General features: G+C 41.4%; 1 protein-coding gene across 2 annotated transcripts in view; it reads left to right on the top strand.

Moving 5' to 3' along the window:
• Positions 1-25,973, top strand: part of FAM184A (family with sequence similarity 184 member A) — a 147,279-nt gene that overhangs the window by 61,964 nt on the left and 59,342 nt on the right. For both annotated transcript variants that reach the window (XM_075553947.1, XM_075553948.1), the window contains exon 6: positions 12,972-13,094. In XM_075553947.1, the coding sequence (XP_075410062.1) occupies positions 12,972-13,094 (123 nt within the window). The remainder of the gene's footprint in view (positions 1-12,971; positions 13,095-25,973) is intronic.

Here is a 25,973-nt window from a genome sequence, read left to right on the forward strand (position 1 = left end):
GCACAGAGACCCTGTATATGAAACTGCTCTCCGTAGACAGCAGTTGCTTGCAAGATCGAACCTTGCCTGGCCCTTGGGAACTTGGATTTCTAGCGTGTTTCCACTCTGTCTTGAAAGGACGGCTCACTGGGTGTAAACTGTATGTGTGAACAATCTGGTTCATACTCAACTGCCGTTTTCCTTCTGGTCGCTTGGGGAAGTGTTGCATGATAGGCAGAGTGTCTACCAGGATTTCAAATTGGTTCCAAGGATTCAGCCCTGTGCCTTGAATCTGCATTGCTTCCCCAGAGATAGACAATCAATCTACAAGGTCCTCAGGCAATTTTTATGGTCCCCTAGATAATTTTTCACCCAAAGTTCATAATACCACCCCCTGGGGGGCACTGGAATGCTCCGGGGGGGAGGCTACAAAGTCAGTTACCTATACTTTATCCTAAATAATGGGCTAGGGTACAAATATTTTTAATTGCCAGGAGGGCACTGAGTAGTTTATTTTTTTTAAAAAGGGGTAGTAGGGAAAAATAATAATAATAATTTATAAATTATCAAGTGCTTGGGAGGGACAGAGGGTGGGGGAGGGAGGGAAAAATGAGAAGCTGATACCAAGGGCTCAAGTAGAAAGAAAATATTTTGAAAAGGATGATGGCAACAAATGTAAAAATATGCTTGACACAATGGATGGATAGATGGATTGTGATAAGATCTGTATGAGCCCCCAATAAAATGATTTTTTTAAAAGGGCGGGGGGTAGAAGGCCAAATAAGATTGGGAATGTATGCCATAAACAATTTTTTAAAAAATATTTTATTAGAAGCTCTTACAGATATTATAATATCCATAGTTCAATTGGATCAAGCATAGTTGTACAATTTCTGCCTTCATCATTTTCCAAACATTTTCTTTCGTGAACTCTTTGATATCAGCTCCCTTTTACCCCCATATATATAATAATTACATGTATGTAATTATTATTATTATTGCCCTATCTTACAGCATCCAGTGTATCCATTCACCTAGAATCCTGTCTTGGTCCCCTTGAGGGGGGGTGGTACACAGTCATCAGTGCTATCAGTCCCCCTTCCCACCTACTCCCTCTCTTCCCATACTCTCAGGGAATTGTTCCTTCCATTACTGTTTCTGAGGGGCTTCTCTAGCTTAGATTTTGTGCATTGAGCGATCTTAATTATACAAATATACAGGTCTAGCAAGATTAGTGAGGCAAAACTGAGGCCATAATAGTGGGGGGAGGAAATCTTAAAGAGCTAAAGAAAGGATAGTTAAGAGTTTCGTCAGTGCTGTTCTGCACCCTGGATGTATGTGTGGCCCTTCTGGGAGGGACTGTCCCAGTATCTCACAGGTGGGCGTTGGCTCTCCACTTTGCCTACACTCCTTCACGTCAATTTGGTTTCTTGTTTTTGAAGTTCTGATACCTCTTCCCCTTGACATCTTGTGATCACACAGGCTGGTGTGCTTCTTCCATGTGGGCTTTGTTGCTTTCTTGCTAGATGGCAACTAGTTTAACTTCAAGCTTTTAAGATCCCAGGTGCTATATCTTTCAATAACCAGGCATCATCAGTAATGCACCCATTTTGTCTGTAGTGATCATGTTGGGAAGGTGAGTATCATACATTACTACATTATTAGAACAAACCATTCTTGTACTGGAGTGAGGATTTAAGTAAAGGCCCAAAGTCCATCTGCTTCATTATTGTATTTACATAAATATATTTATCTATAGACAAATATACCTCTCTTTATTCACATATCTGTATTTATACTTGTATATATAAGTTTTACTTCCTTGTTCTTTTTTCTATTTCTTTTTTCTTTCCTCTTGCCCCTCCATCATGTTCACCAAGCATTTCCCTCTCTTTAATTCCTTTCAGATACATTTCAATTGATCAAACACAACCAGGAAGGCTACACCTTCCTCACTGTCGATTTGAGATCCCTGCTATTACCCTGTCCCTGACGTTGTTGCCTCACCACTCCATGCTCCTTTGGAACCAGCTGCTCTCTCCTTGGGATTGCTTGTCCCGCTTATCTTATAGAGATAGACATCGAAAAAGAAAGGGGAGGGGGAGGCCCATATAAATAGCTCCAGGTCTAGTTGCTGACCTTAGTGAATATCCCCGACCAGTTCGGATGAGGTGCCCTCAGAATCAGGAGTCTGCTCTTGGGATTCCTCAGACTCGGTAGCTGTGCTCCCTTTGCTGATCTGTTGCGCTCCCCACTTGGTTTGCCCGCATGTGGGGGCTCAGACAGACCGCACTCCCTGAACTGTATCTTCGGTGCTGTGTTCTGTAGCTCTGTGATGTACAGAGGGGACATCATGTTGTGAGCTGGGGCCGGCCCTACAGTCCCCTCTGTGAACTAGCTGCTCTGAGCAGGTGTGTTGCCCTCAGGGCTTGGTGGCCAGAATGAGATCTACTTTCTCTGTCCCTCTTAATTTGTTCCCATGTGGACAGGACAGATCAGCCCTTTTCCTTGGACTGTATCTTCAGTACAGTCCTCTGTCATTCTGTCCTCTGGGGAAGGGACACTATGACTGGGGCCAGCCCCACAGGCCTCTCTGTTAATGAACTTGTACATGCAGGTACATCACCCTCAAGGCTTGGCACTCTGGAATGAGGTCTGCTCTCTGTCTCCCTTTCCTGCTCAGACTTAAGCAATGCCTCTTCCTCATGGGTGGATTAGTGCCCTGGTCCCCCGTTGCCATCTTTTTATTCCCTCCTCCCTCTGTGGGCCTTAAAGGCATGAGAGAGGAGGAAACGATGTCTTTCAGTCCCAGTGCTATCTGCACCTTTTTGCTTTCTTCTTTTTTATTTTTGATGCCATACGCATCCTTGGGTTTGTTCTGACCCCTGCCAGCGTACCTGGTCCTTTGTCCAGAAACTATATGATATGTTCATTTTTCTCTATCCCCGTTGTGCTATTTGAACTTACTTCAGTGGACTCGTCCTTGTCCTTTTGTGCTTGGCTAACTCCATTCAGCATAATCTTCTCTATGTCTTTCCCAAAGGCGACATGCTTCATGTTTTCATCGCTGCTCTTTAGGGATACGTAATACTCCATCCATTGTGTGTGTTTACCATTCTATTGGCCAGGATTTTGTTAAGGATTTTTGTATTGATGTTCATTAGGGATACCAGTCTGTAGTTCTTGATTCTTTTAGGACCCTTGTCTGCTTTTGGTATCGGTGTTATATTAGCTTCATAGAATGAGTTTGGGAGTTTGTCATCATTTTCTGTGCTTTCTCAGAAGAGCTTTGCCCACAGCTGTGTGCTTTTTCCCTTTTGCTGTAAAAAACCACAGCTATGAGCACAACTGTCTGCTGAGTGTCCTGAGGCTTCTTACCAAATTGTCGTGCCGGGGGCGGGGCCTCTGACACAGAGCCCTGTTTATTATTGTTTTTCTCGTTCTGTACTATAGAGATCGTGAACTACTTGAGCGACTTTGTGCTTCTGTGGGGCTTTGCTATTTATTTCCTTCTGCTGAGGAATGTTGTTTTTCCATCTTGTTCAACGAGATTTTCTGACCGAGGAAAGCTTGTGAGCTGTAGTTGAGAATTACCGTATATACTCAAATATATGCCAACCCGAGTATAAGCCGAGGCACCTAATTCTTACCTGGGAAACCAGAAAAACTGATTGACTCGAGTACAAGCCTAGGGTGGAAAATGCAGAAGCTATTGATGAGTTTCAATAATCAAAACAAATGAAAATAAAATTACTAAAAATTGAGACATCAGTGGGATAATATATTTATTTTAAATAAAAACCACAAATAAAAGGACAAGTCATTTAACATTAGTAAACCAGCACAGTAAGTGGAAAATAGGTTCAACAAAAACAATAAGGTATCAACAATTATACCTTAAGAGTACTATTCCCTGAGCTTAATCAGCAACCAAGCTAAAATGCAAAGAGTTAAAATCCTTCAAAATTGGATTCCTCATCATCATCCGTATCCCAATGCAGAGCTTCATCTGGTGTGAGGTCATCATAGACTCTGTCCTCACTGAGATCTCCGTCATCACCATCACTGCTGTCATTTTCATACAAAGCAGTCTTCACTGCCATCCACAGCATTGCTAATACTACATTTCTGGAAGGCACGTCACACCATATCTTCTAGAATGTCTTCCCATGCACCTCAAACCCACCTTACTATTAACTCTATGTCAGGCTTCATGAGATTTCCTCCTTTTATTAGTCGGGCTTGACCAGATGACATCCATTCATGCCACATCCTTCGCACACGGTCTTTAAAAGGCTTATTCAAAGGTACACGTCATAGGACGGCTCTGATTGGTTAGATGTGAGTGAACAAACATTCAAAGGCCTGCAGTGTCAGTGGGGCTTTGAATGAACAGCGGAGGGACGGCAGTCACCCGTGAGATGTTACACCTCGCTGGGACACCACTGACCCGTGTATAAGCCGAACCCCAGTTTTTCAGCACATATTTTTAATGCTGAAAAACTCGGTTTATACATGAGTATATAAGGTACTTTCACTGTGGAATGGTTCCCACCAAGCTAGAACGCGCCAGTTCTCCATCCACATATTCCTTAACTCCATGCATGTGTCTAGTGTTGAGCGTGGTTTTTCGGGAGTGGGGTGGGGGGGGAGATAAATATATAAAGAAACACTTGCTGTTTGCACAGTTTTTCTTCGTCCAATTCAGTGACATAAGATACATTTAGCTTGTTTCACGACCACCATCACCCTCTTTCTAGATTTCACCCTCACTTTGAACAGAAATCCAGTGTTCCTTCAGTAGGGACTGCTTCTAATTTGTTCCTCGTATACAATTTATTTTGATTTTTGCTGCTGAAAACATGCTCAGCAGAACATACACCAATTCAATAATTTCTTCATGTCCCGTTTGGTGACGCTGACTGCGTTCTTCCAGGTGTGCAGTCATCCCCATCCTTCCTTTGCGGAGTTGTCCCCCCCATTACGTAAGCTCCCACTGCCCCTTCAGTTTCCTAGCACATCTTTTGAGTTGCTGTTTGCCATCAAATCCCATGTACTAGATCCTAAAAAGAGTTCAGTGCTCAACACAGATGTCTTTTACTAGATAATCTAAATATTCATTAGAATTAACAGCATTCGCTTTGAGGGGGACAGGTAAATCAGGCACTAAAATTCTACCTTTTGGCCCCTCCAAAGTTTATATTCTTACATGCAAAAAGCATTTACCTTATTACCTCATATCCTAAGTCTTAAATCAACTCTATGTCTCAAACATCATCTTCTGAATTTTCTAAATCAAAGATTCTGATGGAATCTTTAGGCATAGTTCATCCTCAGGCAAAATTCCTCTCCATCTTTGTACTTGAGTTCTGCTTCCAAGGTGAACTAGTGGAATATGCACAAGGTAGGCATTTTGATTACAAAATATTCGACACTGGAGGGGAAAGGATATAAGTTATCAATTCCACAATCCAGGAGAGCAAATTAAAGTAACTCCCAAGGTGTGACAATAATTTTTGTTTTCTAGGAACATTTGGCAGTAGCTTTGCCCTCCATACTGTGAGTGTTGGCCAGGTTTCCTCCATTCTGGATGGAGACCTTTGGGCCCTGGCTTTTGGCCTACCTTCCTGTCCCACCAGGTTGGCAACTCTTCTCCCTTAACTTTGAGTGACTCCATTATCCTCGTCCATGTGCGTGGCAACTGGACCACCACCACCCTCCCCCGCAGCCCTTGTAAGTTCCATTCTCCTGCCTTTGGGGCATGGCAGCTCCACCCCTCAGCTTGGGGCAGTGGCCCATTCCTCTTGACCCATTGAAAATAGTCCCACTCAGGACATTTGCCTTGATGGTGGAATGGATTTATTTGTCACGGGTTTAATGTCTTCAACAAAAGATTAAATCAACAAGTTATAGGTAAGAATTTTAGGAAATGCGTCTATTATTTGTACAAGAGAATTTTCCATCCTGGTTTTATTTTGCACAGCTCATTCTAAATCCCTCTTTTTTCACCTTACATTCTATTGAAAACAGAAAAGAGAAACCCTGGTGTCGCTTAAGACATTGTTTAAAATATCCTAAGCCAAATAGTCAAGTTCAGCACCTATAAAATCTACCTTCCCTCAAACATTTGAACATAGTTCAGATAAGTTCTTGGACAGTACATAAAGCATCACCTTTCGTACAATTTCCAATCCCTTGTCCCTCTCACCAGAAGCACATTGAACGACCACTTTGTGTTGTCATTCTGATCGTGATGGGAGCACTCAGCTCAGCTCTCCATTTTCTTAGCTCTCATCGGCCTTGTCTTTGGTGGCCCAAATTCTTCCAACAGCCCCTTCAAGGCAAAGTAGGACCTTACTAAGACGCTGGTCAACATTTCTTCAGCCTCTAGCCATGATCCAATTGCAAAACCACCCCCAGATTGTGTGTGTTTGTTAGAGCAGCACCAGACTCCTCGCTATCCAATCCTTCATTACAGTGTTTATATAATACACATACCACAAACAGGAGTTTATTTTCTTACAGTTCAGGAGGCTAGAAGTCTGAATTCTGGGTGTTGTCTCTAGGGAACCCTTTCCGTGAAAGATCTCTCTGGGGAAAGGTTAATGTCTCTGTTAGCTTCTGTTCCTCAATTCCTTGGTCATCTTCATTTCCATATTCTACTTGATAATGAGTTTTTTATGCTAATGAGGCAGTATTAGGGTACCAAACCAAACTCACCTTACTACCCATCATAGTCATGTGGATGCCAACGCATGACTCAAACCAACATCATAGGACACAGTAGAACTCTAAGACTGTCACTTTTTGCAAGAGTAGAAAGCCCTGTCTTTTGTCCATGGATCTGCTGGGGTTTTGAATGGCTGACCTTATGATTAGCAGCCCATTTTGTAAACAAAACCCCAGCAGATCCATGGACAAAAGACGGCCTACTCTGCCCTATGATATCAAGTGGAATATGGAAATAGGTATAAAAACTAAAAACAACCCAAGCCTACTGACACCAAGTCAATACTAACTTAATGGTGATTCTACATAGGGGTTTCTAAGGCTAAAAGTCTTTTCTTTCTTTTTTTTTTTTTTAAAGATCTTTTTTTTTTTTTTACAGCAAGCAACAGAGATTTCCCTCCTTTATTAGGTTCGTATTTTAGGTCATAACAGATTACACTCCTCATAAAGGACATAGAATTATTTTTAAAAGATACATTTTTTCCTCTTACTTCCATCACTCCTAAATCAATCACACTAGACGATCATGAGCAGTTAGAGATAAAACAACATGTATAATACATTATCACAATTCAACTTGAAGGTTTTTTTTCCTTCCTCCAATAGCACTTCTGTAAATTAAAACTAAATACAGTTGCTGGGTAGTAAGGATTTTGAACTTTCACCAATTATGAATTTAATCTGGGAATACAACCTGTAACTCAAATACAGTACAGAAATGTAGAATCAGTTAACTCCCAATGATTCTCATGTATGATGTATCTATATACACGTCTGCATGCACATATTGAAACACTGCAGTTTTTTGTGACCTCTTTCAAGATTAATCAAAAGAAAGAATAAGTTGCTTAAAAGTTAGAAACCTAATACACCTTTTAAAAATGTCAACAGTTTGTCTCTTTCACAAAGTGCTAACATAAATGCTCTATAAAACTGTCAATACTTAGTAAGAATAAGGTCTGTTTGGGAGCAGCATATATCATTCCCAAAATAGTTGAGAAAATGTTAAATTATCTAAGATATTTCATATGCACTGTAATGGACAGCTGAAACGTTTTTGTCAAATATTTAAACAAGTGTATTTTTTCCACTTGTTGTATTATTGGATGTTTTGCATTAGAAACATCCTATCTTTCATGCTTTCTAAAATGAAAACATGATACTACATTATAACTCTACCTTTTTTTTGTTTTTCAACACTGTAGTGAGATGCGTTTGTGACATATTTAACTATGTAGAATTGCACAAAAGAAGGTAAGAAATATGAGATGAAGCTCTGGACGCTATTCATCCTTTCCCACGTGAAAAGCATTGATATCAGAACGGCCACTGAGTGAAATGAAAGGAGATCCGGTTTCTAAGGCGCACCGTCCGCGGTAACATCTCAGTGGGATTTATTTGATGAACTGCATGATGCTCTGCAAACACTGGCTGCAAGGCATGTAGAAATACGCAAGTATTCGCATGTCAGTTTGTAGTCAGAAAGGGCATTTCCACTAAACTATGTCCATCTTCACACCTGAAATCAATTGGACGTCACTGAGACAGTATTTGGACATTTCTGTGGGGAAGGTTTTTGTGCTTCTGAGATAAACTCGACAGCGCTTGTTTCCAGTGCAGACAGCTTGGTCTCCAGCTCCACCGTCCACTGTTTGCGCCCCATGAAGCCGTGCTTCGTGGGTCTCCCCAGCGAGATGACATTATGAAACGCCTCCAAAGCACTTGGTTCAAATGTAACACTTGGTGGCTGTAATGTTCCCGGAGCAAGTGAACTCTCCAACAACTCTCAGATCGATACATGTGATTATCCAAGTTTTTCCACAAAAGGGCAACGGATGAGTACAAAAATTTGTTGAAAAATGCCCAGGCAAGCGTTCCCGCGGTGGACCGTGCCGGGCACCCAAGCCGGGACTGGGAGAAGACATTCTCTCGCTCGTGACCGCGGACCAAGGCGCACGGTCTCTGCTCCATGGTGACGTGTCGCAGTGTGCTCTGAAGTATTGTAATGACACCTGGGCTGGGCATCGTGCCAGAGTGCGGTGCCCCCAGTCAGCAGGTGGCGGTGCCAGCAAAGGGTTCGGAGAATCCGGAAGCTCAGAGAACCAGTGCCAAAATTCTCCTCCTGGTCGTCGAGTATCAGCTGTTTCGGCTTTTTGGCTTGCGTTTCTTTGTGGAAGAGCTGGGCGGCTTCTCTTTGCGCAGCCCCGGCGTGTCTACTCGCAGCCGCGCTTGCCTTTTCCAGCCACCTTTCGATGCGGAATGAGGTGGTGTTTTCAGTAGCTGCAGATATAGTCTCCCCTGTGTTGCCAAGCACTGAAATATTGCTTCTCGGGGCACTCGTTTACGCGGCGGAAGTGCTTCTGCACGTTGACTGTAGACTGATAGCGCCCAAATGGCATCGTGGCGCTCCTCAGGTTGCACCAGGCGGTTGGTGAGCGTGTCGCACAGGGCCATGATCTCGTCGTCGTCCAATAGGCCGAGCAGGTGACAACAGCCCTCCATCTCTGGCTGGCTGAGCCCTGACATCTCAACCCCCCAAAAGGGGGGAGAGCCATTATAAGATCATTTTTTGGCAGCTCTTAAGGCTTTTGTAACAATCCATACATCAGTTTTATCAAGCATATTTGTACATATGTTGCCATCATCATTTTCTAAACATTTACTTTCTATTTGAGTCCCTGGTATCAGCTCCTCTTTTTTTCCCTCCGTACCCCCTCTCCCACCCTCATGACCCCTTGTTCAATTATATATTATTATTATTTTCATATCTTACAGTGACTGCTGTCTCCCTTCATCCACGTTTCTGCTGTTTGTCCCCTGGGGTTTGGTGGTGGGCGGGTGGTTATGCATCAGTCCTTTCGATCGGTTCCCCCTTTCTCACCCTCCTGCGCCCACCTTTCCCATACCCTCCTGATTTCACTACTCCCCTTTCTGTTATGGAGGGGTTTATCTGACCTGGATTCCATGTGTCCTGAACTCTTATCTTTACCAGTGTATATGGTCCAGTCTAGCCAGAACCGAAAGGCAGGACTGGGGTCATGATAGTGGGGGGTGAGCAAGCCTCAAAGAACCCGAGGAATAGTGTGTGTTTCATCCATGCTATACTGCACCCTGGTTGACTCATCCCTTCTGTGAGGGATGTCCCATTGTCCACAGATGGGTATGGGGTCTCTGCTCCAACCTGCCCCGTTCTGTTTTGGGTTTTTTGGTGCCTGTTTCCTGATCCCGTTGCCGTTTCATGGTCACGCAGGCTGGTGTGTATTTTCCATGTGGGTTTGTTGCTTCTCTGCTAGATGGCCATTTGTTTAACTTCAGACCTGTAAGATCCAAGACGCTATGATTTTGATAGCTGGGCACCATGGAGGCTGTAAACTTTTATGGGAGCAAACAGCCTTAGTTTGCCCTTGAGATGTGGCTGGTGGGTTTGAGCCCCTGACTTTGCATTTAGCGTACAACAGTTCCCCAACAGCATCACCTGGGCTCCTCACAGTAGGTAAGAATAGGGATTAGGGCTTTTGACACATGCTTTGGAGGAGCTTAATTGAATCCATAGCACTCTTAATTCCACTGTATTCTAGTGCAAGGGTCCCTAATTTACAGAAGAACTGCTAGATCTTGTTTTCTTTAATATACATACATGAATAAAAACGAATTCTGAATTCAAGAGGTAGTTAGAATCCCTCCCAAAAAGCCAGCTTTCTTGGGGGTATAATTGACACACAATAAACTTCATATGTAAGGTGTACAACTTGATACATTTGGCCACATGACTATAATTATAATAACCATCACCACAGTCAAGGTCGTGAATGTATCCGTCTTAGTGACTCAGGCTGCCATAGCAGAAACACTTAGTGGGGCTTCTAAGAACAGAAATTTATTTTCTCACAAATTCATGAGACGAGAATCCCAAATCAGAGCCTGGCTCTTTCAGGACTTCCTTCTCTGTCTACGTTAACTGCCAGCAATCCTTCTTATTCTTGGTAATCCTTGGTAAGTGCACTATTTCTAGGTCTGTTTTCATGCATTGTCTTCACCTCTTGTTTGTCTCTATTTGGATCTGCTGTGTCCTTTTAATCGGCACCCACCTTCCTAGGGCATAACCTGGTTTCTGTGACAAAGAAAACTCTTGTTTCCAGTCAGGATTACATCTACACACATGCAGGAAACAGTTCAGTCCATAACAAGATCACTTATCCCCAAAAGTTTCCTTGGCCACTTTGTGATTTCTCTGTTCATTTTCCCCTGGGTCTAGCCAATCATGAATCCCTTCTGTCAACTTAGTAATTTTCATGGCATTTTCTAAAATTAAATATCAATAAAACTGTACAACATGAGGATAAGTTAAAAAAAGTATTGCTTCAAATCCATAGAAGCCTCTATTAAATACAGATCTCAAAATGTGAGGCCATTCTTTCTCAGCATATCCTCCTTCTAGTTCTATATACTTCTGAAGGCTGTTTTTCCCTCTCTGTAACTTGTCCCTACAGAATTCTGCACTCTTCACTTTATACCGTGTCCAAATGGCAGTTCTGACATCCTCAAGGAACTCAAAATTGTGTTCCTTAGAAATCTTCTTAGAGGTTTTGGAACAAAAAGAAGTCAAAAGGCATAACTGAGTCAAGGCTGCAGAATGGATAAGATAAGGTTTCCCAATGACATGCTCTTAGAACAGACAACCTTTTTCCTGCCAAGCATAAGCAGGTGCCTTGGCATAACTCTCCTGGACTGTTTCTCACCAACGCACCGTTTCATTTTCTTAGTGCTTTCCCCTAAAATGCTCCTGTGATTGTCCTGTGCCTTTAGAGAAAATCTATCAAGAATACCCATTTAGAATATAAAGCAATAATTGTCATAACCTTTTGAGCTATACCTTTAATTTAACTAGCTTGGCAGGTCCCTTGAGAAGCCACTGTTTTAGATTAGACCTTTTTGGTGGGAGACACTTGCATGAGACTGAACCAAATGCTCCCCCTGCGAGAACTTGTCTGCGGCATCCACTGGTGGCAGAGGTTTGCTCAGTGTGTGTTCTCTGGGAGAAACGCCCACGCATTGCAGCTGGGACTCTAGTAGCAAGACTTTTGACTCACTCTTGTACATTCTCTGACTCTGGTTTCTTCCACTCAGCAGCATGATGAGATTTACCCAGGGTACTTCCCCTGCAAATACTATTTCATTATGTGAGTGTAAAACAATTTGTTTATCCTTTCATTTGCTGGTAGATATTGGGGCAGTTTCTAATTTGGGGCTGTTACTAATAAACCTTCCAAGTCGTAAACAAGTCTTTGTGTGGACACATGCGCTTGTGGTCCCTTGGTAAAGACTTAGGAATAGAATGGTTATATCGTATGGTAGGTGTATATCTAACTTTTCTAGATACTGCCGAGCTGTTTTCCAGCGGAGTTGCCAGAGTTGTATCATTTTACGTCTCTACCAGCAGTGCAACCTCACAACCATTTTATATATCGTTGGTCTCTTCACGTCTAGATATTCTAACAGGTGTATAGTGTGGCGCTGTTGGGTAAGCATGGGACAGCTTAGCACAGGGTGTGCTGTTCGAACCTACTAGCCTCTCCTCGAGAAAAAGACGAGTTGACCTCCCCTGTAAAGGTGACCAGGCTTAGACATCCTGTGCAGGGTAACTGACAGTCAGTGTCAACTCACTGGCAGGGTCTTTTTTTGTTGTTTAATGATGTATAGTTCTAATTTGCATTTTAGATGGCATTCTTTTAATTTAGGATTTCATCAAAGTAACGAGAAAGATAGGTGAGAATGATTTGGGCTAATCAGTGGCTGTAAGGTTAAATGGTGATCAATAGTTCTGTACATTAAATATGACACATAGATGAGCCTGATATTTACTCTGTCTTTTCTCTTTAAACATATGGCTAAATTTAAGATGAATGAGACCAAAGAGAAATAAATCTTCCTAATCCTATAGACAGAGAATTTTTCTTTAGCTCACCAAAGCAGCATTTATGTCACACATTTCTGGGTTGTTTGACTGTAGATTGTTCCAGAACAGTAAAGTATTCTCACTGTTTTTAAAAAAATTGATTAACCACTCTGTCTTAAGTGATTCAGGATGTGGAATTAAAGCTACCAGGACGAATGAGAACCACTGTTAACTCTGAATTATTAACTCAGAGTAAGGCCAATTTGAAAAGCATGGTGTCAAAGTATAAAGCAAATTAATCTTTTTCTTGGAGCCTCTCAGTTATAATGTTTGCTATTTTGTAATTTAAAATTTTTCTTTTCCTAAGGAATTGGAGGAACAATATAAAAAGGAGAAACTAAACATGGAAGAAGATAAAAATCAACTTCAGCAAAAGCTAGAAAACCTGAAGGAAGAACTGGAAGATAAGCTGAATGCAGCCAATCAAGAGGCAAGAATTATTTTAGGCCTATCACCTGTGTTGCACATTAGTAATAATAGTTTATTTTAGTAACATTCGTATGGGTAGGTGAGACCCAGTGAAGGTAGCATTTAAAGGAAAAAATCTAAGATGTTGAAATTGCTACTCTATTTTGCAGTGTCCACTCCTCTGGTTATGGCTCCCAAGGAAATGTGTACTACCAACCCCACCAAAAAAAAAAAAAAAAGAACCCTTGGGAAAAAGCAAGACAGATGAGGACATTACCCTTTTGTGAAACACTGACATAGTCTTCTACGTAGGCATACCCCACTCACTCTACTGAACTTTACCTTATTCCTCTTTGTTGATATTGTGGGGTTTTGGGGTTTTTTTTCACCAATTAAAGGTTTCTGGCAGCGCCATCTTGAGCAAATGTGTCGACAGCGTTTACCAGCAGCATGTACTCACTGCGTCGTGCATCACATTTTAGTGATTCTCACAATATTTCAATCTTTTCCTGCTATCACACATTTAGGAGCCTTGGTGGTAAAGTGGGTTACAAATCAGGCTGCCAACTGCAAGGTCAGAAGTTCAAGCCTACTGACTACTCCATGAGAGAGAAGTAAGGCTTCCCTCCTGCTCCCAGAGAGATTTATAGCCTTCAAAGTCCAAAGGGACAGTTGTGCTCTGACTCAGAATTCACTTCATTGAAATGAAATTTTGTTGTTGTTGTTTTATTGTACATTTATTAGACCTCCTATAGGAAAAGCATAACTGGAAAAGCAAAAAAAGATGTGTGAATCATTTTATTGTGGAAATCTGGAACCAAGCATGCAATTTCTCAGAGGTATGCGTGTGCCGTTCCTTGATTAAAGAAACAAAAAATTAAAAAACCCAAAAGAAGGAAACTTTACAAGTCTTAAATAGTGATATTAAAAACGATTTTTAAGTTGTGAAAATAGTACTGTTTAACCTGAAAAAGAGAAGGCTAAGAATAGACTATAACACAAATGTTCTCAGTTAATAAAAGTTGTGATGGAATAATTGTAAAAATAATTTTTAATCCTATTTGTCTCTACTCCAGTTCTCTATCCTCTTTTCCTTCTATTTCTAGTTAGTTTTTCATGTAACGTGTTAACAGAGTTCTTGTCTTGACACCTCTCATCTTGTCAGCTGTTCCTACTTCACCACTGTCATCTTTAAACCCTGTGTTCTCAGCACTCCGCTTCTCCTGGCAGGAAACCGTGCCCACACACCTGCGTGCCCCTGGGCAGGTAGAGTTTGCATCGGCATTCTTTCATGGTGTTCAGCAGTCATTCAGAGACAACACCACTTGTGGGAATGATAGACAAAAGACTGCTCCTGATGTTTGCACCACCTCTGATCTCAAAATGTGCACACCTCTCTCAGAAAAACCTGGTCCTTCCAGTTTCCCACTCTCCTTGAAACAGTGTAGAGACCATCTTGGTTTCTCCTCAGGTCCTCCAGGGTTCTAGTCTCAATTCCAAACGGCTTATACATGTATTCCTCCAATTGCGAGACTGTACTGTCACTGACAAGCGTTATAGTAAATGTGTAATTTACCTTTTTTTTTAGGGGGGGTGTCTACATTTTGGATTACCTTTTAGCACTCTAGTAATAACTTGATGCCTTTTTAGAATGGCTCTTTGCAAGCATCTAAATGGCTCACTTGATTGTGCGCATCTACCTTTTCTTCAGTCTCGGGCTCGCCTTCCTTGTCTCCGTTTGCTGACTAGAACCTCCAGGGATAAAATCATTGTTAAAGGGAAAATTTCAACATTTCACCGTTTGCTGCTCTAGTAGTTTTGTTTTAAAATGCCCTGTGTTAAACTTAGGAAATTCTATTTAATTTTATAATTTTAAAAATCATAAAAGGATATTTCTTATACATCTTTTTAAGATGATTTTCTCCCTTTAATTTCTTAATATCATGCATTAGTCAATTTTCAAATATTAAATGAACTTTGAATTTCTAGAATAAGCACAAGTTAGTCACAATATTGTTATATTTTCATATAATCCTGGGCTTTGTTTGGCAATCTTTCTGCATTTTTGAGCCTAGGTTCACAAGAGAGTGATTTTTCTGTACTTTTCCTTCTTCACAGTCTGTTCTCCTGGATTTGTAAACAGGTGATACCAAGCCGTGTAAATGTGGTGGGGACACTTTTTACTTTCTGCAACAGTTGTGTAAGATCAAAGTGCCTTTTTAACTGCATTGTGCTTAGAAATTGTTTACATTTTTTAAAAAAAATTGTGAAACTTGTAGTTCTAAGACTGTGACCTAGCCTGTGAAAGAAATGTATGTTCTGATGTGGTCTTCATGCTTGGCCATTAGATGAAGATTTTGAACTATTTAAGTTGTGCGTTCTTTCTGACTTGGGTGTGTTTCACTTATTAATAACTAAAATTTATACTGTGGTGTGGGTTCATTTCTCTTGTTCTGCGAGTTTTCATTTTGTGTATTTAGAGAATCTGCTATGTGTACATACATACAGAATTTAATTCAACTGCATGATAAAACACCCTTTCTGGCTTAGTTTACAGTGTTTAATATTGTATGGCCACACTAATTCTTTGTAGTTTGAAATGAATCTTCTTTTCCATTAGTGAATTTTCAATTTTTCTGCCACTCTGTGATTAGAGTGCCTGTTACAAACTGCATATATCTGGATTGTTAACAAAAATCAAGTCAGAAATCATTACCTTTTAAATGGAGAGTTTAGTCCATTTACATTCATTGTATAGATGGTAGATAAATGTATGGAGAGGTGTTTCATAAACACTGAAAGCAATTGTTTTAGAAAAGATAAAGAATAATAGTCTGTCTTTATAAGTTGATGAATTTATGCTGATGTATAAGGGATATAAGTTACATATATAAATAAGCCAACTTCATTCTTGAATGTCACAATCATAATAGGATATTAAGGAAGCTTCTTGTTGTTTGGGGGTGCCATCAAGTCAATTCCAGACCCATAGCAACAACCCTGTGCATAACAGAATGAAGCCCTGCCAAGTCCTATACCACCCTCACAGTTATTCCTACATCCTCTGTAGCAACTGTCTCCATCCAGGCCATCGAGGACCTTCCTCTCCTCCGCCGCCCTTCTACTTTACCAAACAGAACGACCTTCTGACAACATTTCCAAGTGAGTCAGACTGACCCCTGACAAGGAGCACACTGCCGAGACGTCTTCCACGGCAAATGGGCGTGTCCTTTTTAGCAGTCCATGGTATTTTCAGTATTCTTCTCCATCACCACAATTCATGCGCATCTCTTCTCCTTCAGCCTTCTTTATTCAATATCCAACTTTAAAAAAATCATTTGATTGGGGGCTCGTACAATTCTTATCATAATCCATACATACATCCATTGTGTCAAGCACATATGTACATTTATTGCCATCATCATTCTCAAAACATTTGCCTTCTACTTGAGCCCTTAATATCTGCTGCTCATTTTCCCCCTCCCTCCCCACTCAATATCCAACTTTCACAAGCATATGAAGCAATTGAAAATGCCGTGGCTTGAGTCAGGCTCACCTAAGTCCTCAAAATAAAAGTGAAAAGTTTGCTTTGGAAGCTCTAAAGAGGCCTTGTGCAGCAGATTTACCTAATGCAACCAGGTTTTTAATCTCTTCATTGCTGCTTCCATGAGAATTCATCGTGGATCCAAGCAAGACACAATCCTTGCTGGCGTCAAAACACCTCTCCCTTTATCATGATGTTACCTATTGGTCCGGCTGTGAGGATTTGGTCTTCTGCCCATGGAGTTGTGATCTGTATTGAAGGCTGCAATCCATCTTCATCAGCAGGTGCTTCAAGTTCTCCATAATTTCAGCAAGCAGGGTTGTATCATCTGCATATCACAGGTTGCTAATAAATCTTCCTGCAGTCCTGATGCCTTACTCTTTTTTATATAATCCAATTTCTGTGATCATTTACTCAGCATACAGATTGAATAAATGTGGTGAGAGAATACAGCTTGGACACACATTTTTCCTATTTTAAACCATGAAGTATTCCATTGTTCTACCTTTTGCTCCATGTACAACTTATGCATGAGCACAACGAAGTGGTCTTGAATTCCCATTTTCTCAAGGTTGTCATAGTATATTATGATTTGCATAATCAAATGCCAATAAAACACAAATAAACCTCTTTCTAATATTCTCTGCTTTTACCCAAGCTCCATCTGACAGCATCAGTGAGTGATACCCCTTGTTCCAGCTTCTCTTCTGGAACCCTTCCCCATCAGTGAATTGCTGCAATGGTTTTTTGATGATTTTAGCAGAATTGTACTTGCTTGTGATATCGATGATATTGTTCTATAATTTGAGCATTCTGTTGGTCCCCTTTCTTTGGCATGGGTACAAACATGGAACTCTTCCAGTCAGTTGGCCAAATAGCTGTCTGCCAGATCTCCTGGCATGGAAGAGTGACTGCTTCTAATGCGTCACTCACTAGCTTGTTAAAACATTTCAGTTGGTGTTTTGTCCATTCCTGGAGCCTTGTTTTCTGCCTAATGTTTTCAGTGCAACTTGAACTTCTTCCCTCGGCGCCATTGGTTCCTGCTGCTATGCAGCCTGCTGAGATGGCGGACTGCGGGCTGTTCGTTTCGCGCAGTGACTGCGTGCTCTTTCCATCTCCTTTGGATGCGTCCTGCATCCTTCAAGAGTTTGACCATAGAATCTTTCAATATTGCAACTCGGCTTGAATTTTGCAGTGTCAGATATGCTTGCTGTTCATGTTCTTCCCATTTGTTTTCTAAATAATTCTAGGTCTTTGCTTATTTCATTATAATATTTTACTTTGTCTTCTTGAGCTGCCCTTTGAAATGTTCTGTTCAGCTCTTTGACTTCATCATTTTTTCCCATTTGCTTTAGCAGCTCTAGGACGTAGAATTTCAGAGTCTCTTCTGACACTTCCTGTAACATTTTCATTCTTCCCTGGCTTGTTAATGATCTTTGCTTTCTTCCTGAATGGTGATCTTGATTTCCTCCTACAGTTCATCAGATCTTCTCTCTTTCGTGTTCAGAGGATCACATCTGTTCTTGAGATATTTTTTTATGTGAAATTCAGGTGAGATAGACTTAAGGTTGTATTTTGGCTCCTGTGGGCCTATTTAAATTTTGTTCACCTTTAACCTGAACTTACATATGAACAGTTGATTAGCTGTTCTACAGTCAGCCCATGGCTTGGTTTTAGCTACTGATACTGAACTTCTCCATTCTCTCTTCCCACAGATGTAGTCAACTTGTTTTGGAGAAGTTCATGTGTATGGCCCTCTTTTGTGTGGTTGAAAAAAGGATACTTGCTAGGAATAAGTCACTGGTTTGCAAAATTCTGTCAGTTTTGTTTCTATCATCAAGTCAGTTATTTACCAGCTACTCTTACTTTCTCTTTGTTTCCAACGTTTGCATTCCAATTACCAGTAGCTGTCTATGCATCTTGATTGCATGTTTGATCAATTTCTGGCTGAAGTTGTTTGTAGAATTCTTCAGTTTCTTCATTACTAGCTTTTGCGGCTGGTGCATAAATTTGAATGATAGTTATATTGATGGGATTTCCTTAAAGGCAAATAGTGCTGCAAAAGTCTGTGGTGTTGTATGACCATCTGATAGTATAAAACTTGGTGGGCGGGTAACCTTCAAAGACAAAGGATAAACAATTGGTTTGACCATTTTATATAGATAATGTGTATTCTCGTGTAAAAGCCAAGTTTTTTCCAGCATTTTTAAAAAAATAATTTTATTGGGGGCTCGTACAACCCTTATCAGAATCCATACATGCATCCATTGTGTCAAGCACATTTATACATTTGTTGCCATCATCATTCTCAAAACATTTGCTTTCTCCTTGAACCTTTGGTATCAGCTCCTCACTTTCCCCCTCCCTCACTGGCCCCCTCCCTCGTAAACCCTTGATAAAATTTATAAATTATTATTATTTTGTCATGTCTTACACTGTCTGACATCTCCCCTCGCCCACTTCTCTGTTATCTGTCCCCCAGGGAGGAGGTTATATGTAGATCCTTGTGATTTATTCCCCCTTTCTACCCCACCTTTCCTCTACCCTCCCAGTATCGCCACTCTCACCACTGGTCATGAGGGGATCATCTGCCCTGGATTCCCTGTGTTTCCAGTTCCTATCTGTACCGGTGTACATCCTCTGGTCTAGCCTGATTTGTAAGGTAGAATTGGGATCATGATAGTGGGGGGAAGGAAGCATTAAAGAACTAGAGGAAAGTTGTATGTTTCATTGTTGCTACCCTGCACACTGACTGGCTCGTCTCCTCCCCATCACCCTTCTGTAAGGGGCTGTCCAGTTACCTACAGATGGGCTTTGAGTCCCCACTCCATACCCTCCCTCATTCACAATGACATGATTTTTTGTTCTTTGATGCCTGATGCCTGATCCATTCGACACCTCGTGATTACACAGGCTGGTTTGCTTCTTCCATGTAGGCTTTGTTGCTTTGAGCTAGATGGCTGCTTGTTTATCTTCAAGCCCTTAATACCCCAGATGCTATATCATTTAATAGCCAGGCACCATCAGATTTCTTCACCACATTTGCTTATGCATTGCACTTTGTACACTCAGTGATCGTGTCAAGGTGAGCATCATGGAATGCCAGTTTAATAGAACAAAATGTTCTTGCATTGAGGGAGTACTTGAGTGGAGGACTAATGTCCATCTGCTACCTTAATACTAAACCTATAAATATGTGCACATCTAGTTCCCCATCATCATGTATAAGTATATTTATTATATGTGCATGCCTATATTTAGACCTCTATAAATTCCCTTTGCCCCCTAGTTCTTTCCTTTATTTCCTTATACTTTCCTCTTGTCCTACTGTCATGCTCAGTCTTCATTTGGGTTTCAGTAATTCCTCTTGGTTACATTACCCTTGATCATGCCCTACCAGGCTTCCCCCACCGTCCTCATCACTGATTTGGATCACTTGTTGTTCCCTTGTTCCTCGGTTTGTTAACACCACTTCCTTGCCCCCACCTTCCCCTCTCTCATGTCCCCCCGGAACCATTGGCCCTGTTGTTTTCTCCTCCAGATTGTTTATCTAGCCTATCTTGCCTAACAGACCTGCAGAGATAATAATATGCACAAAAACAAGACAGAGCAAAACAAAGCAACAAAAGAAAACAAAACAATAACAACAATAAACCAATGACAGAAAAAAGAAAAGCCTGTAAATAATTCAAGGTCTGTTTGTTGACCTTTTGGAATGTTTTCTGGTTTAGTCTGATGGGGTGCCACGCCCTGGTCCCAAAGTCTATTTTTGGTATTCCCTTGGGACTTCCTTGCTCTGCTCCCCTTGCTGTTCTGTTTCACGCTCTTAGTGTTTTGCCTCAGTGTGGTGAGGTCAGATCAGGTGCAATTCCCCCAATGTGTGTCCAGTGCTCTCCCCCGTAGGGCTATAATGGGGGTCATCAGTGAGGGATGTCGTGTCTCATAGTAGAGCCGGCCATATGGTCATCTCTGTGGATTGGCTGCTCTGAGTAGGGATATCGTCCTCAAGGCTTGGTGGGCCAGGATGTGCTCCACTCTCTCTTCCTCCCCCTTAATTTGCTCCCATGTGCTCTGATCAGACATGTCCCTCTCCCTGAGCCATAGCTTCAGTACTGTCCTCTGAAGTGAATTCTTCTAGGGGGATGGGTGACTTAGCACATTTTGTATGTAGTTTTTGTGGTAAAATTAGTTGCCTTGGCTGATAATCAGCTTGGCTTATACTCAAGTTTAAACAGTATTTGCACTCATGTGTATATATTTAAATATTACTATAACATTTAAGCTATATATTTTCTGATAGACAAGAGATTATATATATGTAGCTCATTGTTTTGTTATCATTTGTATTTGCTTCTTAAAATATTCTATCACCCTCAATTCCTAACACATAATAGAGGATCAATAAATTATTTGTAAATGAAGTATTGTTGAATAATTAAAATTTGTCATTGTAAACTAAGTCAGTTTCCTATAAACTGTATAGTTTTCTCTTGCTATATAATAAATTACTATAAGACCTAGCAGTTTAAAAACCACATTAAAAATTTCTTCCATCATTTCCATGGGTTACGTGTTCAACTAGGGGTTCGTTGTGTCTTCTGTCTGTTGGCCGAAGATGCAGTCTCATGCAGAGGTAGGAATCCTCTTCCAATTTCTTCTGTTGCTGGCTGGGTTGATTTTCCTGCTGCTGTGTGGCTAAGGTCCTGCTTTCTTGCGTAGCTCTGAAACTGGGAACTGTTTTCAGCTTCTATAGCTCCTCTCAGGTTTTTCTACGTGGTATCCTCCCATCACACAGCAGTTTCCTCCTTTAATGCTCAAAGGAAAACATCTGCTACTTTGAGTTTATCTGGCTTGTTTTAAGGGCTCACCTGATTAGATCAGACTTACTCCCAGATAAGCTCCCTTTTGATTAATGTAAAGTACACTGCTTAGGAGCCTTTACATCGGCAAGATCTCTTCTGTCATATAACGTAACACTCATGGGAGTGATTCCCAAGCACAGAAATCTCCTGACTTTAAAAGGAGAGGATCATGTAAAGGTGAGGTCAGGGAAGATCAGCATAGAATTCTGCTCACTGCAAGAAGGTAACAATTTATTTCTCTGCCTTCCATAGAGAATATACTAATTTTCACTTAAAAGCATGTCTGGTGGCTGACGGAATAAAATCAGTGGTTCCAGTTCTAACCTGTCACCTTCCAAAAACCAAACTTACTGTCATTGAGAAGAGCCCGACTCATAGCAACCCTGTATGACAGGGCCAAACTGCCCCAATGGGTTTCTGAGACTCTTTCTGGAGTGAAAAACCTCATCTGTCTCCCAGGAAGAGGTATCTTAGGATATCTGTAATATATGCCATTTCAAGTCACTAATTAATAGGCACTATTAGTAGGTGCTCTTTATGAACTTGAGCAATTTTGCAAAATAAAACAATCTAAGAACATGAGTATTTTCAACCTTTCTGATTTCCTAATGATATTTAATATGTGTATATTCTAAGGTCCCCTGGTGGTATGGTGGGTTAAGCAGTTGGGCTGCTAATGGGGGAGAAAGATTAGGCGGTCTGCTTCTGTCCCACTGTGCCTCCTGGGAGTCCTGTGGAGCTGAGCGACTGTCCCATGGCCTTGCTGAGTGCTGGACTCAACAAGGTGCCTTGAAGGCAGTGAGTAGATGGGTGTGTATTATATTTTCATTGCAGTTTGTACTTACATAGGTTTTGTATACTTATTTTGCAAAATTGTATTCCATATAAACATTTCTCTGTATTGTCTACTTAGCAGCCATTTAAAATGTTTATATACTACTGTTCTATCATATCATTGCCAGATTGCTGAAACAGTTGATTTGCCTAGCATGTATTTTTAAAATGGGTGCCCCTTCTTATTTGAAGGTGTTCTCATACTTAAGCTATAGCCAGAATAATAGCAAGATGGGATCTAAATTTGAATATCCTGGTCAGTGACTAGCCAAGGGACATCCCAGCCACTGGCCTGACCCAGTGAAAAGCTAGACTATTACTGGAGACTTCCTGCTCAACCTTGTTCAACAGATAAAAGATTAAGCTATGAGCTCTGTAAACACATTTGTTCTTTTAAAACCATTTCCCCCCTTTTGATCTAGCTGTTGCCCAAAATGAAAGTATTGGGTGAAAAAATAACTGATTTTTATAACTTGTGCTATTTATTACTAGATTGGTCTCCAGAAAAATTAAAACTGGATTATAGTTATATTGGTAATACTTGAATTTTGTTTTTATAAAAAGTCACTTAGGAACTCTTTATGGAGTGTGTATCACCTAGATATTGGGGATACATTCACAAAATGTAGGAATGCTGATCATCTCGAGTGATGTCTATGATTGAGTGAGAAATACAAAATATACAGCCCAGAAGAGAGGGTGAGCCTCTAGCCATAACACCATTTACAAAACTTTAGGGATTGATTTAATGGAGATGAATACATGTGCTATGAGAGATACTCTTTGAAAGGTGAGTTGTAAATTTGCCAGATATAGGAATGTTGTGAAATAATATGCCTATGAGAAAAAACATAAATGCAATCATTGAAGATGTTTCAAAAGGTCTGTGGGAAAATTCTATTATCTCTTAATTCCATTTTCTGTGAACTTTGTTAAGCCCTGATTGATTACACTGTCCTGGTGAACCATAGAAAAGTACAGCTTTGGCACACTCTGGCTTCTCAACCTCAACAATACTGACACTGGGGGCGAGGTGATTCTTGTCGTGTCCTGTGCACTGTCGGATCTTTAGTCGCATCCCTTACTCCTCCCCACCAGGTTTCCGGAGTATGTCTCCCCACCAGTCAGGACAACCCCAAAAGGCTCCAGACTTTGTCACACGACCCGCCGGGCAGTCTGTTTTGGTTGAGTGCTGCACTAGACCATAGGATACATGTGGACTTCTTGAGGGATGGAAAGGAAAGTCGAAGCCATGTTGTTAGGGACTCCAGTGCCATGCCAAAGCCTGAGCTCTATGCTGACATGATCACATATCTGCTGAGCAAGAGACCGCTGCTGCTGCAGCGGGAGGGGAGAGGCTTATGTAAGATGCTCTCGGTGCACGCAGGAAATGATCGAAACCCTGAGTCGGGAAGTGAGCCTAGCCAAGAGGAAGCTGTTTCCAGAGTGGGACTTGTAGGACTTGATAGAGCCAGTGTAGAAAGTGGCTGCGATGCGCAGCTCCGGTATTTGGGCAGAAAATGATGCCACTATCAGGCTGCCACAGTTGCGAGAGGAGACGTGCTTTGGAGCATCAACAGTGACGTTTCAGATATGCTGACCGCTTTAACTGCGGTTCTTGTAGGCTGGACCGAAGTAGAAAATCTGACTTGGAGCTAGATATCGGACAGTCATTAGGCCATTGGTAACAAAAGTCGCACTGATATTAAGTTACTTGAGCTAGGAAAAGATATTTGGAAGAAATCGGAAGTAGGAGAACAGAATTATTAGATATCAGGAGCCCAAGGAAGCAGATACTTTCAAGAGCATGGGCATGCCGGACCACGTTGCACAATACTTAGAAACAAGAGTATGCGTGCCGAAAAGGGGCTACCGGGCTGAGTTAGCAAGAGTTTCCTAAGGACCTGTCTGCATGGTCAGGAGACGTGTATGCGAGTTAAAAGGTTCATCTCAATAATACTGGATAGCCACTGTTCTTTTTAAGTTGACTTGTGTATGCAGGAGAAAAAAAATCAACTTTGATTTTCTTTTTCAACTTTATACCAAAAAGGTTCATCGAGGTTAAGAATTGAAAAAAATTATATGAAATCATCAATTTGAATGTAAGTAAGATATGAAAATAATTTAGGATGAAGCTAGCTTTTTGAAATGACATAAAAATCATGGATGAAAAATAGAATTTGTATAGTTAGAACTAAACTTTTAGTGTATGAAAACACATGATCAAATGCAAAGAGAAGAAAAGCTGGGCTCCGGCAGTTACTAAATCATATGGCTAATAAGGCATTAATCTCTTTAGCACCTTAAAAATTCTTTTAAAATAATAGGAATATTATAAACACATTTTAAAAAATAAACTAAAGTGGAACATACAAAAGCAATCTTTTTCTCTGATAAAAATTAACAGTGATAAAAATTGAGGCCATGCAGGGATGGTATAGGGTAAAGAAATAAACATTCAGAAATTACTCATGGGAATATAAAACTCTGATTTTCCTGAAAAGAAATCTCGCAGCAGATATCAAAATCCTTAAAAAAACGGACATGCCCTTCAACTCTGCAGGTTCATTCCTGTGTATGCATTTAAGCAAATAACTAAGGATTACTGACAAAATGCAATACTGTTTCTAATAGAAGATATTAGAAACAATTTTGTCCAGGTCTCCTTGCCAGAGAACCGGCAGTCGTTTTTCATTCGCACAGAGGCGTCATCTGTGTTGTCCTTCCCCTGCCCTGGGCGGCCCTCAGCCCACGTAGAGGAGTTGCCTTTTTCTGCAAAGGTTCAATGAGGGAGGACAGGATGGCAAAGCTTCCTCTCACCTACTTTGGACGTGTTGTCTGGGGAGACCGGTCCGCAGAGAAGGACATTATGTTTGGTAAAGAGGAGGGTAGCGAAAAGGAGGGAGGCCTTCACCGAGGTGCACTGACCCAGCGGTTGCAGCAAGGAGCTGAGGCACCGCAGCAATTGTGAGCATGGCGCAGCTCTGCGCAGCGGTTCATCCTATTGCACGTGGTCAGAACCACCTCTGCACGGAACAAAAACATCATGAATGGTCAACAGAGGGAAGGCATTGCAGCGCCTTCGAGGCTGTGAGACGTGAAAGGTATTTTACTCCTTAATTGCTAGTCACGCATATGTAAATCTTAATTGGTTCATTCGCGTAGTAAATATTGAGTGGCTATTTGGGAAATACTTTGTTAAGTACTATACCGGTGAGTAAGTTTTACATGGCCTCTGTGATGGTGAGACAGACATGACATAAGCAAGTACAAACCTGACATGGCAAGAAGGATGGGTGGTGGGTGCAGTGGTCGCGGTTCTGGCTCATGGCGACGCGGCGTAAAGTAGAAGGAAGCGCGGGGTCCTGCGCATCCTCGGGCATCCCTGTGTGTGAGCCATTTTTGCAGGGCCAGCCGGGGTTCCCGTTGAGGGCCTTCCGACTGGCCCCTCTGAGGACGTGAGACAAACTCTTGGCGTGCATGCGTCTAGGGAGCATCCTGGCTGCTCTTCTTTCAGGACAGATTTGCTTGTTCTTCAGCAGTCCGTGGGCGAGTCGGTATTCTCTGCCCACACCATATTTCAAATGTGCCAGTTCTCCCGCACTCCTTCTTACTCGTGGCCCAACTTTGAGATGCACAGGAAGCCGTTGAAAATGCCATG

The sequence above is a fragment of the Tenrec ecaudatus genome, chromosome 7, assembly GCF_050624435.1.
Source record: "Tenrec ecaudatus isolate mTenEca1 chromosome 7, mTenEca1.hap1, whole genome shotgun sequence".
In the NCBI taxonomy this organism is placed as follows: domain Eukaryota; kingdom Metazoa; phylum Chordata; class Mammalia; order Afrosoricida; family Tenrecidae; genus Tenrec; species Tenrec ecaudatus.